At 42.4% G+C, this 14,508-nt stretch overlaps 2 protein-coding genes across 2 annotated transcripts in view; both read right to left on the minus strand.

Annotated features, from left to right (window-relative positions):
* The window catches only part of LOC117956015 (hexokinase-2-like), a 6,031-nt gene extending 1,469 nt beyond the window's left edge, over positions 1 to 4,562 (minus strand). The window contains exons 1-2 of the mRNA XM_034890859.1: positions 4,463 to 4,562; positions 1,026 to 1,142 (exon numbers count right to left, since the gene is read on the minus strand). Of these exons, the coding sequence (XP_034746750.1) occupies positions 1,026 to 1,085 (60 nt within the window). The 5' untranslated portion in view covers positions 1,086 to 1,142; positions 4,463 to 4,562. The remainder of the gene's footprint in view (positions 1 to 1,025; positions 1,143 to 4,462) is intronic.
* Positions 4,563 to 8,897: 4,335 nt separating this feature from the next.
* The window catches only part of uimc1 (ubiquitin interaction motif containing 1), a 24,895-nt gene continuing 19,284 nt past the window's right edge, over positions 8,898 to 14,508 (minus strand). The window contains exons 17-22 of the mRNA XM_034890002.1: positions 13,664 to 13,963; positions 12,776 to 12,857; positions 12,162 to 12,264; positions 11,676 to 11,724; positions 9,828 to 9,861; positions 8,898 to 9,229 (exon numbers count right to left, since the gene is read on the minus strand). Of these exons, the coding sequence (XP_034745893.1) occupies positions 9,040 to 9,229; positions 9,828 to 9,861; positions 11,676 to 11,724; positions 12,162 to 12,264; positions 12,776 to 12,857; positions 13,664 to 13,963 (758 nt within the window). The 3' untranslated portion in view covers positions 8,898 to 9,039. The remainder of the gene's footprint in view (positions 9,230 to 9,827; positions 9,862 to 11,675; positions 11,725 to 12,161; positions 12,265 to 12,775; positions 12,858 to 13,663; positions 13,964 to 14,508) is intronic.

The raw sequence follows: 14,508 nt of genomic DNA on the forward strand, positions 1-14,508 counted from the left end.
ACACACACACACACACACACACACAAATGAAGTTGAAGTACTACGTACATCACTTGGATAATGAGCTAACACGGCTGACTAAGACAGAAACATGCAGGACGCTTTCGAGTAATAAAGTTGGGTGTTGGGTGTGACTCCTGATTCACTTTTTATTATAAAGCAGAACTGGATCACTACTGTCACCGCTGTCATTGCTATTAATTACACCAATCACGGTTCTATAGTCACGTCGTTAGTGTTCCCCTGTCACTGAAGGATCCTGTGACTGACACACCTTGTTGTTGAGTCAGAAATAACCGAATTTCCTAATCTGAGAGTCCTCGCAGCGACAGCTCGGACTTCCCAAAACAGTCTTCTTCTCACTTTGAGTAACAAGACTTCAGTCTCAGGGACGGAAAGGGAAGAATGACGGTGAAATAAAGGTTTTACACAATCAAACTGACATCCGGCTTACAGCAGGAATGAAGAAACACTGCTGAAAGTTGGACTTCTTGTTTTTCCTCAGTTCTCTACATGTGGTTGTGTGTAAAGACGACATCCTGCATGTTAATACCTGTTAAGTCTGTACTCCAACTACAGGTTTTGCATGTAACTCCTGTCAGTGTGAACTCATGTTGTTGAAATATTAGTACATGTGCAGTATTTTATGTTGAAGCTGGTTAAAATGAACTGGACGGAAAAAGGACGGTGGCTCGTCCACACCTGTGGTCGGCAGAATTTAACCCTCATGTTGTCCTTGGGTCATATCTGACCCCTAAACAGTTAAAAAAATGTTGTCACAAAAAATGGGCCGTCGCAAAAAGCGCTGAAAATTTCAACGTTACAAAATCAAAAAACTTCAAAAAAGCACGTGCAACATTGAAAAAGTAACAAAAATGTTGGAAAAGGGGATAATAATCTTGAAAATAAGTGACCAAAACGTTTTTTTTTTTGTCACGGGTGACGGGAAGACGACACAAGGGTTAAACAACAACAACAACAACAACAACAACAACAGCAGCAGCAGCTCCTCAGGTGACCCGTACCTTCCTGAGCCTGTCTGGGGGGACGCCGTCCAGGTGCAGGGCCGGGGTATCGCCGCTCATGTTGGCCTTCTGGGTTATCTGTGTGCTGGTCCTGCTGTTCTCCTCGGTGCTGCTCAGCTGGAAAGAAGAGATTAAAGGGTCAGTTCACCAAAACTACAAAATATATTGTCTAACTCCATAGAGCCCTGCAGATAGTCTCAGATCTCCACTACTGAGGCTTCTGCCAACAACCTAACATGCTCCTCATGACGATAACACGCTGGTGTAAAGCAGGTCTGATGTTTTACACACATTTAGCATGCTAACATTTACTAATTAGTACTAAACACATTCGAGGCACTCGAGGCATGCATTTGGTCATAAACTGAAGGACAAATGAAGATTTTGACCTGATGGTGGCGCTAGAGAAAAGGTCTGAGGATCACCAAAGTCAGTAAGACTCTTCATCTGGGGACCACGGGTGCCTGTAGGAAACATCACGGCAATCCAACCAATCGTCAGGGTATTTCAGTCTGGATCAAAGTGGACCAACCAGTGCTGCAGACTGCTAGCTTAGCTAAAAACCTCAACACGATGTATCTGTAAAGACACAGAGTCCCTGTTACGCTTGCTTATGCAATGCTGTTGTACCAAAAGTCTTCAAACTGTCCACGGAAATGTCTCAAACAGTCCTTCTGTCCTTTATTTTAAACATAGCTCGGTAAAAATATAGCAAAGTTGAGTAGAGTATACAGCGGGCTATTGATTAGCATGTAGCTCGTGTTGTTAGCTACAAGCTGTTGTTGTCTGTCGGTCACAGTGGAAACCGGGGACACTTCCGGGGACACATCCAGCCTGGGACAGGTCACCAAAACCAGGGACAGGTCACCAAAACCAGGGACAGGTCACCAAAACCAGGGACGTCTGGTCACCCTATCTTACAGGTCTCTTTTAGGCGATTACACAGGTCGCATTAAAGTAACCACCGAAGGAAAACTTCTTTAAAAAATGTTTAAATAAGTTTTAAAGAAGGATTATATGACAACATGCTGCTGTTTGATCCTGGGAAACTTCCAGCTTCCACTGACTCTCTTCCTTATAATGTCAACGTCACACACACACGCAACTTTAAATAAACCTTTAAAACTGTAAGATGACATTTCACAGTAATAAAGAGGTCATCAGTTTGCTGGCATGTTTCATGGACGCCTTCACGTAGTATTATTATGTTCCAAAATGATGCTCAAATATTTGTTGGGCCTCGCCGGCCGTGTGAGGCGTCACCTTCAATCAATATTGGCTTTGGAGCCGGAAGATATCCGATTTCTTCAGCTCTTCAGGGGTTGAAAATAAAGCCTCGGGTCTTTGTCATTGTCCTCAGAAGCTTAATGTCAGCGGTACTTAATGTACTTAAACTTAATGTAAACTGTGCTTATTGTCCACTGTACTTGATGTACTTATTGTCAACTGTACTTGATGTACTTATTGTCCACTGTACTTGATGTACTTAAAGGTAACGTCAACGGTACTTAACTTACTAAATGTCAACTGTACTTAATGTACTTAAACTTAATGTCAACTGTACTTAATGTACTTAATGTCAACTGTACTTAATGTACTTAAACGTAATGTCAACTGTACTTAATGTACTTATTGTCAACTGTACTTAATGTACTTAAACTTAATGTCAACGGTACTTAATGTACTTAATGTCAAGTGCACTTAATGTACTTAAACATAATGTCAACTGTACTTAATGTACTTAAACTGAATGTCAACTGTACTTAAACGTAATGTCAACTGTACTTAATGTACTTAAACTGAATGTCAACTGTACTTAAACGTAATGTCAACTGTACTTAATGTACCTAAACTTAATGTCAACTGTACTTAATGTACTTAAACTTAATGTCAACTGTACTTAATGTACTTAAACTTAATGTCAACTGTACTTAATGTACTTAAACTTAATGTCAAGTGTACTTAATGTACTTAAACTGAATGTCAACGGTACTCCTGTCCTAGCAGATGCCTTGTTGGTTGGTTGGGTCCTAGATTGAAATACCTCCTGAAATATTGGATGTGTTGCCATGACATTTGGAGCAGTCACTCCTGGTTCCTAGAGGATGAATCCTAGTAACTTTGGTGAAATCCTCCCTTGACCTCTAGCTCCACCAGCAGGTCAAACCTGTGTTCGGTTCAAAATAGAATACCTTGACATCTATTAGATGGATGGTCTCCCCAATTTCTGATCTGCTTGAACATGTCTGATTGTGCAGGCAGAGCAGGTTTTATTGGGTTTTATTGGATGTGTCACTGTGGACAGTGCTGCTATACACCGTTACAGTCAGGCCCCGGCTGCAATGATGGACCGTAGGCTGCACAGACGTCCAGATGTGGGGATAAGGAAACGCTTTTTCGAGTGGGGGGGGGGGCTTGAAGAGACAGGCGCTAAAAACGGAGATTTGAGACCACCTTAATATATTTATTTGTATTTGTAAATGTTAGTCTTGTTGTTAGATGCACAGGAATTTAATTTGAAATGTGGATTGTTTCATGAGTCAGCTGAGATGATGTAATCACTAATTTCCTCATCAGAAATCGCATCGCTGTTGTGCAGGTGATTGTCAATGGAAGATTTAAGAGTTTAAACCAATGCAAAGTAGGCAAAGTAGCATCCTGGAGTGAAATAACACTAACTATTGTGAACAAAAGTAAAGAAATCCACCAGGACCCTTCTCTTTGTCGAGACCCTGTGGCGTTGCAGAGTCATCAAACTGGGAGGTAGAGTGACTGACAAAAGGGGAAAGAGTCCTTTTTCACTTTCTTCTGCTTTTCATCATCAAACCTGATCCAAACGCACTGTAATAAATCTAAAAGTCAACTCTACACACAAGTAAATCCAACCAGCGTGCCGGCACATTAGGGCGTAAAAAGGAGAAAACATCAGCAAACTTCAGCTGCTGTCTTTTCTTTTCTTTCACTTTTAAATCTGTTGAGATGTAATCTTTAAAAGACATTGAATTGACAGAATTATTATTATTATATTTATTATTATCAAATGTAAAGTGTATACCAAATCTAATCAGTAAGCTGCAGCTTTTCATTGTGCTTCAACAGGAGCAAAAATGTGAACCAGTTTAAAAAAAAAATCAACAAAAAACAAAATCTAATATTTCCAGTTTCTGAAGACACCAAGAAACACATCAGACCGGATGGTTCACGAGCCGAAAATAAGCCAATAATACCACTAATGACCAGAGTAGATATGTAGAGCTGCTGTTCCAGATATAAAGATAAAGGGAATGAAAGGTTTCTAATACTAAATCTTCAGGCAGGCATTCACACGTTTTGTGGTTTTAAGTGTAGTGGCTTGTATTTTCATTAGAAGTGTTGGGAACAACTTATAGTCTCTCAAAAAAACCGCATTCAACAAGTAATGAAATCAAGGAACTCACCGCTGCTCTGCGCTGCTCAGACTGACACGAGTCAGCTTCCTTAATGAAGAAGAAGACAGGGACAGTTCAGTGTGTGTGTGTGTGTGTGTGTGTGTGTGTGTGTGTGTGTGTGTGTGTGTGTGTGTGTGTGTGCACGCGCATCATGTGAAACATGGAGAGGTGCGCTGTGCGTGCGTTTGAGTTGAAAGTTGCGGTCCGAGTTTGTCGCGTGCGGTTGTCGTGTTTTACATTGGGAGGTACCGATCCGAAACGGGGGGGGGGGGGGGGACCCGACGCCAACCCCCACGGCCAAGCCTCCCCGAGAGGAAAGCGTGTCGTGGTCACGGTGAAGTCCAGAGGAAGCCGAAGGAGAGCTCGGTTAATTTGGAGCGGTGCTGGTCTTGCTGCGCGTAAAGGCGCACGATGAGCGCAGTCTCTCTCCAGGACCCGCTCGCCCCATATCACATCCGCCCTAAATCAGGAGTCACTGTCGCTGCTTTGGAACTCACTTAGAGATGCGAGGTAGCGACTGTCCTTTGGAAACCTAGTAAGAGGGAGCAAGGGTCCGTGGCAGGGGAGGAAGGGGGGACATTCACTCAAATAGACCCGAAAGAATTTTCTTTTTCTAACTTTTTTACACATTTCTGATGGAAATATTTATTCTAAAATGGGCCGTTGTTAAAAAATGAACACTTTAACTTTAAGTATAGTTTGATTTTTAAGTGCATGTCTTTTATGGGCTACATGTTATAGAGTATTTCTGCTGATTGGAACCATAAACCACAGCTACAAACACGTCTGTCATTTTAGAAGTGGTGCAAACTAAAAGGTTTCAAAACCAACAAACCCTTCTTATTGGTCTGGTTAAGTTGAGATGAAGAGTTTCCCGCCATGCAGGAGTGATGTCACATCGGCGTTTACCTCTGATACTGTACTGCTAAGGTGTACAAATAAACGTTAAAATAACACGTTATGTTTAACAAAACAGAAACAAGCTGAACTTTTTACAAACATAACAGCTTTATTAACCTATTATGGATCATTTCATGAATAAAAAGATTGGTTTGTCCAGTTTTTAAGCCAACATGAAGCCTTTAAGTGCACAGAGTGTAACATCAACTCACCTGCTGAGGATGATGGATTTCAAATCTGTATTTCTTGTACTATTATACTTCTTTTAGTTATTTCCCTTTTTAAAAAAGGCTGCAGAGCTTTTGAGTCCACGTGGAGATAAATCTTAAAGCTAGAGTCAAGTTTTCATCCACATTTAACACAAAGCAAACATTCAAAAAAAAAAAACGGGAATGGATGCTTGTTTCCATCCGCTGGCAAAAACATCGTGAAACCAAGAGTCGCCGCTTTTCAAAATGTCTAAAAAACAACGTGTCAATCGATCGATTAATGGAGGAAATAACCAGCAGATAGATCCTGCCCTCACACTAATGCATGAGTCCTAGTAATCTATTACATCTATGACCTACAGTAGAACAGTCACACGACTGATGCTACTTACTCATTTTTTGCTTAACATTTCCAAAGCAGGACTTTTAAGGGAGTTTTTTTTTACGGTATTTTTACGGTATTAGACGTTGGGTCTGAATACTTCCTCCACCACTGCTGTCGTGACAACACATTAATGCCCACAGGGTCAGCATCACCCTTAAGTGTCTGTGTACTTTGGCTATAAAGATAGTTTTTACCTCACACGGGACGAGCAGCGGTCCATCTTCCATTTTAAAGTTAAGTTAGGCGACAGTTTTCCCTCCTAAACTTCAGCCCGGTTGGCGCAACCCAACGTTGTGACAAAGTCTTACGAAACCGGAGTCGGCGTGTTGCTGCGTTGCTCCAGCGTCTCACGGGAGAGTAAAACCCGCCACACACTGACACAAAGGACTGGACAGACACTGGATCCCACACATCTCCTCCATCAATGAACCAACGTGCGTCACGGTGACTTCACTTCATCGAGTCGGACAACCGCGGAATTTAACTCCAAAGTGCTGACACAGTGTTCAAAACTCGAGCACTCAAACACAACAAAACAGCAACAAGCACATGTTATTTCTCTCAACTTTGCCAGAAATGTTTTGATTAATAGAAATGGTCCACGGTAAATGAATGAATGAATGAATGAATGAATGAAACAGGATTGTTTTTACAGTGCTGGGACAACATTTTCGAGTTGCTCGGGTCAGATGTGATCGTTACGGAGAGAGAGAGAGAGAGTAGTACGAGTTCACTTTCAAAGCTCACCCTCACCAGGCGCTTTTAAAGAGGAAATACAGAGGTTTCAGTATTGCTTCACTTCAGTTGCTTCCACATCCTGCCTGCTGGAGTCAGAGAAAACAGGTGATGTGAGCTCTCACAGCAGGTGGAGTTGATTCCCATTTAATGAGCTAACATATGCTAACAAATGCTAACAATTTCTCTGATCCAACTGGTCCCTTCTTTAAAGCATAAAAGTAAAAGCAATTTAGAAAAACTAATATTTTACATAACACTTGCGACACTAGTTAGTTCTGTTTCCTCTGCATTGAAAAAAACATGTTTGTCTGCAATAAGAAGTGTCTCCTAGCAGACCAGAACCTGAAACTGTTGGATAGATGGAGAGAAAGGAGAGACAACTTTATTCTTAGCTCCCAAAAAACAAAAACAAAATAAAAGTAGTAATGTTTGTCCTGAGGGGGGTGCCTGTCGGTGCACCATCCGTCCTGCACATGTGCAATGTGCAGGACAATGCAGATGATGATCATGATGTACGAGGGTTTACGGCACTGCACGATCTGGTTCACAGTAGCGGTCTGCTGTTAGCCTCCACCGGAAAGCTAACGCTAGTTAAGCTAACAGCTAATTCGGCTAACCGCTAGCTGACAGCTTGATTCAGCCTAAAATAACGTTACTCAAACTAAACAGCAGGAAAAGCAACTTAAAGCTAAATTAAGACTTTACAGTTATCATAAAGACGAGTATTGGGTGGTTGTATTTTAAATGAGCACAAGTAACGTAGAACTGACGTAACAGCTGTTATGTATTTATTATTTTAAGTTTTGAGGGTCTTTTACACGCTGACTCAGCTAGCGGTTAGCCGAAATTAGCTGTTAGCTAAACCAACATTAGCTGCTCCGGTGGAGGCGAACAGACTTTCTTTAACTGTCAATGGGAAAAGATCGTGCAGTGTCGTAAATCCGCGTTCATCATGACATCATCTGCGCATGAGCGAACATCTCGCACATGGGCAGAACGGATCGTGTAGACAGGACGGATCCTGCACCGACAGTGCCAGAAGAAAGGCCATACTGTAATGTAGATAAAGGGTTTAACCTCTGTAAGGTAGCCAGTTAAGGACATCTCAGAGTCTCAACTGTGCTTCGACACCAATGCTGGTTTGTTAACATGCTAAATGTTAAGGTGGCTTAAGAGCTGATGTTAGCATGTTAGAAAGCTACATTTGAGCTAGCCTTGGAAATCAGATAGTTTTGCCATTTTGTGTACACTTAACTATTCAGTCTGATGTTGACTGAAGGAATTATTTCCAGCTGCAGCGCTGCATCCATCTCAGACATAAAGAGCTGAAACAATAATGAGTTGATAACTAATTAGATAATCAATTAATCGCAAAAAACGTGACACTTTCCCAGGTTCTAGCTTCTGAACTGTGAGATTCTTCTGCTCTTCACAAGAAGAACAAGAAGATAACATCTGCCTACAGCACTCTGATTGGCTGGTTGGTTGTCCACTAATCAAATCAGATGTGATTCAGAGGTCTGAAATCAGGGTAGAATCACATAGCTTGTAATATTGGCATTAGCTAAACGTTAGCTAAAATGCTAACATCAGCCTGGACAAGCTAGCATGTGAACATGTGCACAGTTAGCATCGCACATTTCCAATATCGTGAGGTTTGTAACGCATTTTAGTGTCACATGCTGATGTTTAAAATTGACCATTAGCATGATGACAGCTTAGCACATTTACATGCTAACATTAGCATGCTCCATGTTAGCATTTCCGCATGCTTAAACTTCAGCAAGCCAATTTTTGGCATGTTGTGTTGTCATTTAAGTACACAAGAGGCTGAATTCAGTCCTGAGGTTTAGCGGTTTTCTGTCATAAAGTGTCAAATGTTTGGACCTGCAAATGGCACTAGAGAAAAAACATGAATGTAATGGAAAGGTTAATGGCTGTCCATGCTGTAGTAGCTGAGATATGTCTGACCCCAGTCACGGATCAGTCTTGTAGCCTGGCACTTTACTTTTCATACTTTAAGCGAGCCAGTGAAATGTTTGAATGAATTTGATTTACACTCTGAGGGTTGAGACATTAGAACAAAGTTGCAAACAAAAGAAAACGTTCAATACATAAAGAGGTAGTCTGAAACACCTTCAACAGACACAAAACGTTGCATTTAGTGGCACAACAGAGTCAGAATGTAACTTCCCATTCAAGTGCTCAATTGGTTTTTGTTTACCTTCATAAATATGTGACATCAGGAAGATGTTTCCAAATAAGTCTTTTCTAATGGTAATGTCACATCCAACCTGATGGGGTCTTTAGTTAAGGCTCTGGTTCCAGGATGTCCAGTCTGCAGGACGTCGTCCTCATCGGCGTCGTCTTTGGCGTGGGGTCTTGGCTCGATGCGGTCTCTTGAAGTCGATAAGACAGTCGCTGGCTTCTGAGATCGGGGTAAAGGATCTGATGGGAGAGTTACTGATCAGCAGTGTTGAAACGCCGGCTTCCTCGTCCTCTTCTTCATCATCGTCATCATCATCCCGCAGATCAATGATCTCTCTAAAAGTGAACACACAAGACCACAAGAACACAAACACAGGCTCGTTAAATAAGGAGACATTTGCCCAAACCTAAATATTTTTCATTGGTAAATAAAATGATCCTTTGCTCTGTGTTTTCATCTAATGATTTACTAAACGTGTTTGATTCCCTGCTGTTTGTGTTGAATTACTCTATATCGACGACGTTTCAGTTACTCCAGATGTCTCATTTTGGCCAGATGTCTGTCACCTTCTGCTTTCTTTGTGTTTGAGTTCTAACCTCCAGTGGATTCATGAGGACTATGGTTACCTGGTCCTCAGATCTCTGCAGGGTAAATCCAGACAGCTAGCTAGACTATCTGTCCAATCTGAGGACTATGGTTACCTGGTCCTCAGATCTCTGCAGGGTAAATCCAGACAGCTAGCTAGACTATCTGTCCAATCGGAGTTTTCAGTTGACGACTAAAACTACTTCTGAACGTACACACGTTCCACCATAACAAGTTCCTTCTTGAGACTATTTAGCAGCGGCACCGTGGCTCCGTCCGGCACTCAGAACCACCAAAAATGATTGTAACTCAAATCATAACGTCGCTGTGTTTCTAAGATGTCTTTACCCCGGCTGCAGTTTGGATCCAGACGGCCTGGCCTCTGTGAACACAGAACAACAAGTCAGTAAAAATATGAATCAATGAACCCTGAGTCTACTACTGCTGCTGTATTGTTGTTCTGAGGCTTGAACTTGTACCTGAAAACCAGAATCACAACTCTGTAGTTATCTAAGGTGAAAATCAAGGGTTAATCAATGGTGCAGAGTAAAATGAGCCCAACATTGGTGTAGATAGCCTTTATTATTAGACTCACGGTCCATAAAAAACAACAACAACAACAACAAAAAAACACAGATACACAAGACAGACACCAATTAATTAAGACAGCTGTACCAGTTGTGGAATCCTAACTGTAACATTGAGTAACAAGAATGCTTATCTCCAAGCTATACGGTTTACTTCTCTAGGAAGAATAATAGTTCATTTTCCTTATCCCAATGTTTCCCAAACATAGGGTCGGGACCCAAAATGGGTTGCAGACCCGTTTTATTGGGTCGCCAATTGGCAGAGAACAGACTAAGTGTTCAGCATGAGCTCAGAATGACCTCAGAACGACCTCAGCATGACCTCAGAATGACACTTTCAAAAACCGAACCTAGACTAGATCAGCTGGTTGATATCTCCAACCAGACACACACATCTCATTAAATTCAAGTCAGCATTATTTAAACAAATGTCGGTACCGAGGGATGATGGGAGGGGATGAGAACATGAGTTGAGAAAGAGGTGAGACACAGGAAGGACAATAGAGACCTTTACTGTTTTTGTTTACTTTTATAATAATATTACTTATAATAATACTTTTGGAACAAATATACTTCATATACATTTAAATTCATGGTTAGTTCCGTCTTTTGTCCACAGTTTAAAAATGTAGATGTTACAATGACTCATGGTTTATTTTTGTAAATTTGGGTCCCGGGGAGACACCGAATTTATCTTTTGGGTCTAGAGCTGAAAAAGTTTGCCTTATCATATATCTGTAGTTAGCTGCTAATAAGGGATGTTACGTCGAGTTCTGAATCAGAGTAGGTTCTGCTGACAGGATGTGGTCTCTGGTTGTAGAATAAGACCGAAGAAGTTGTTGCTAGCCAGAGACATGTGGAAGTAGCTTCGTAACTCGTAAAGATGTCGTGCCGGTCCGTTTGTATTAAACGTTTAAAGGATTTGGGATGTTGTGGACATTAAGTCCTTCATTGGAAGACCTAACACCAGTAGTCCCATAAGGGGGACCGGTATCACAAAGCACTGGACCTCGGGTCCATCAGATGGGAAATGACAGAGTTACAAGAAGAATTCAGGCGACCGGTTCATTTCTACATCAGATCCCTCAGTAAAGCAGAGAAAGTAATATCTATGTAATAACTATGTAATAACTATGTAATAACTCCTGCTTGACAGAACAATTCACTTCCACGACACCACCTGGGTTTCCTGAGTAGAATACACAAACAATCATTATAATCATTTAAATATTCATTCACCAGAATCATTTATTTGTCATTATAAATGATTCTGATGAACGAATATAATTATTATTTTGTTTTTTAAATCACCCGTTATAAATGCAGATACCGATAGATCGGGAAATGCCTAATATAGTCCGATAACACCGTCCCGCCGATGTATCAGTCGGGCTCTGAACCAGAGGAACTTAAGTAAAAATCCCTTTCGCGAGCATCACAACACGTTGAAATAAGAGTGAAAATGCTAAGCGTTATACATGCTGAACATCAGCATGTGAACATTTAGCTAAAAGCCTCACGGTGTCTAAGTAAAGAGTCACAGAGCAACTATGACCAGTGCAGACTTTGTTACACTAAAAAAACAACAGAAGAAGAGTTTTGGACTCACCTGAAGCTCTGCTCTCGGTCTGATCCAGAGCTGACAGCAGCTTTCCCTTCTGCTGCAACAGAAGCAAAAACAAGTTATTCTACGTCATCAGCAGCACAGATCACATCCAAAAAGGGAGAACATAAACGTAAAAAAGGGTTTAGTTGCATGTGTTTCTATCAACCAAGATTTACATATATTATTTTATACTTTATTAATCCCACAAGGGGAAACTACACTTTACACTCTGTTGTTATTACACACAGGCCTGAACTACACACACATGCTCAGTACCTATACATGCACTAATGGAGAGATGTCAGAGAGAGAGGGGGGGGCTGCCCATTGAAAGGCGCCCCGAGCAGTTGGGGGTTTGGTGCCTTGCTCAAGAGCACCTTGGCAGTGCCCAGTGCCCTTTTAACCTTGTGTCTGTGGATTTAAATCTGATTCATAGGCGACTCGTGCTCTGTTATCGGTGTATGTTACTGAGTGTGTGCGGAGGCTTACCGCTGCAGTCTTTGACCTCTGCCGTTGGAGGCAGAACTCGGTGTGTCGGCTGTAGTCCTTCAGCGGGACAGCTTTTTGACAGATGAAACACTTCTCATGACTGCTGTAGACGAAAAACAAAAAACATTTAAATTAAAACTGCAAGCAGTGATGAGCGGGCCCTCGCTAACCTGCACGTTACTGGCGGACACGGCTCCTTGCGCATCACTCAGACACTGAAAGTCGTCACCAATGAAAAGGGAACTTCCTGCTGAGTTCATTGATACCTCACACAAGACTATAGGTCATACAGTTGGTTATGTGTGAAAGGGGGCGTGGCCGCATCATAGGGGGGCGGGGCAAACATCACCAATGAAAAAGGAACACTCACACTAATTTTGAACATTCAATACAAAATGGCAGACTTCCTGTTGGGTTTGTGATGAGGCTCCCATGGAGTTTTATGTCCGCCCTGCCACGCTACATATGTGTACCAAGTTTTGTGAGTGTGCGTTAAACGTAGTGCAGGGGCTCAATTATTAAAAAAAAAAGTTTATTAATGATAATTCCTTCAGTTTCAAAAGGGCCAACACCCTGTCTATAAACACTGAATACGACCAGTTGGACCTACTCACATGCAAGTGTTGGAGGGGTCGTTGGTCTCCTCAGCAGTCGGGTCTGGTCTCCTGGTTCTCTTCCTGAGTGACTTCAACGACACTACACCGTGGAAGAGGAGGAGTCATTTAAAACCAGCAGCACAACAGCACTCGCATCAGTCACAAAAAGACAACCTATTTCTGGTTTTAAACATTTTCCTTTTTGTCCAATACACCAATATATGGGCTTTATCATTTTTCTCAATATTACAGAGACAACACATCGAGACAGACTAGGTTGAAAAAGACAAGTCAGCTGTTGTTAGGACTGTTTTTTCTGGATTTCTTGCAAAACTTTAGGATAAATATGCAGGACATGAGGAAAACCTTACAGGTTTTATCACAAAGCAGTGCACCAGAGATTCAGGGACAGATCCAGCCGGGGAAACGTCACCAAAACCGGGGACGTCTGGTCTAGAGTGCGGATCGGGCCGGATTTTTCTGTCCGAGCCCGGCCCGCGTCCGACACAGTTAAAATCGCATTTGTTTCTCATACTAATGACACATGTACGTGTGTTTGTGTGTTTGCTTTTATTAAGCCAGTGTAGGAAGGCATTGGGAAATGTCAACAGATGAGCTCATCAATGCACACGGGCCAACAAGCGCCATTACCTCCATAATCAGCTGTTTTAAATTCTAAATGTTCAATGCCTTATCGCGCTGATGTGAGCGAGCCCGACCCGAACCCGAGGATCCTTTCTAAAGATCTGTCCAAACCCGGCCCGGGTACCGTCGGGTACCGTCGGGTCGGGTATCCATCCTCTAGTCTGGTCCCCCTAACTAAAACTCTCCCCACCAATGCTATAATCAAACCTGGCGATTTAAAACCAGAGGCCGAAGTGTTAACCAGAAGAAGGTTTCCGTCACCTTGGGAGCAGTTTTTGGCGGGCCTCCTCTCGTCGACGACGGCCACCTCCCCGTCGCAGAACGCAGCGTGCCTCTCGATCTCCGTCGCCGGGAAGGAGCCCTGGCAGATGGGACAGTCCACTTCGGTTTGGGGGCTTTGAGGAACCCCGGCTGGCTCCAGTTCCGGAGACGTGGACCTCTTAAGCTCCCGATGGTCTATCTCCTCCACATCTGGATCCTCGCCGTCCTCCTCCACCTCCTCTCGTCTCACGTTGCTGCCGCTAACAGGGACGTTTCCCTTCGTCTTGCTGTCCACTGGCGCTGGAAACAGTCACATACACTCCTGATGATGGTTTCTACAACTCCAGCTAGCACACAACCACAGCGGTGAAATTTGTGTTAGAACAGATGCAGATAAGGGATGTCCCGATCCGGATCACGGTACTGGATCAGAGCCCATTTGGGCTTTTTTTTTTTTTTAACTCATCAGGGATCGGCCTTTACCCTGATTACATAGTCCGATCATTTACATCAGCCGGTAGTGATCGCCGCCAGGGATGTGCACTAACATTTGGAGGGCCTACTGCTGTAATCTGAATAAAAGCACCCCCCGCCCCCCCAAAAAATTTACTTATTATTATTATTATTATTATTAAAAACTGACACTAGTGCTGCCAGTTGATCTTTAGACTGTGGCTGCACTCAATGATTCTGGTTGAGATAAATTGTTATCATTTGGCACCATAAATAACATTGATGTTTATATATAATATTTATATATGTATTCATTCAGCACACACACACACACACACACACACACACACACACACACACACACACACACACACACACACACACACACACAC

Source organism: Etheostoma cragini, chromosome 13 (assembly GCF_013103735.1).
Source record: "Etheostoma cragini isolate CJK2018 chromosome 13, CSU_Ecrag_1.0, whole genome shotgun sequence".
Taxonomy (NCBI): Eukaryota; Metazoa; Chordata; class Actinopteri; order Perciformes; family Percidae; genus Etheostoma; species Etheostoma cragini.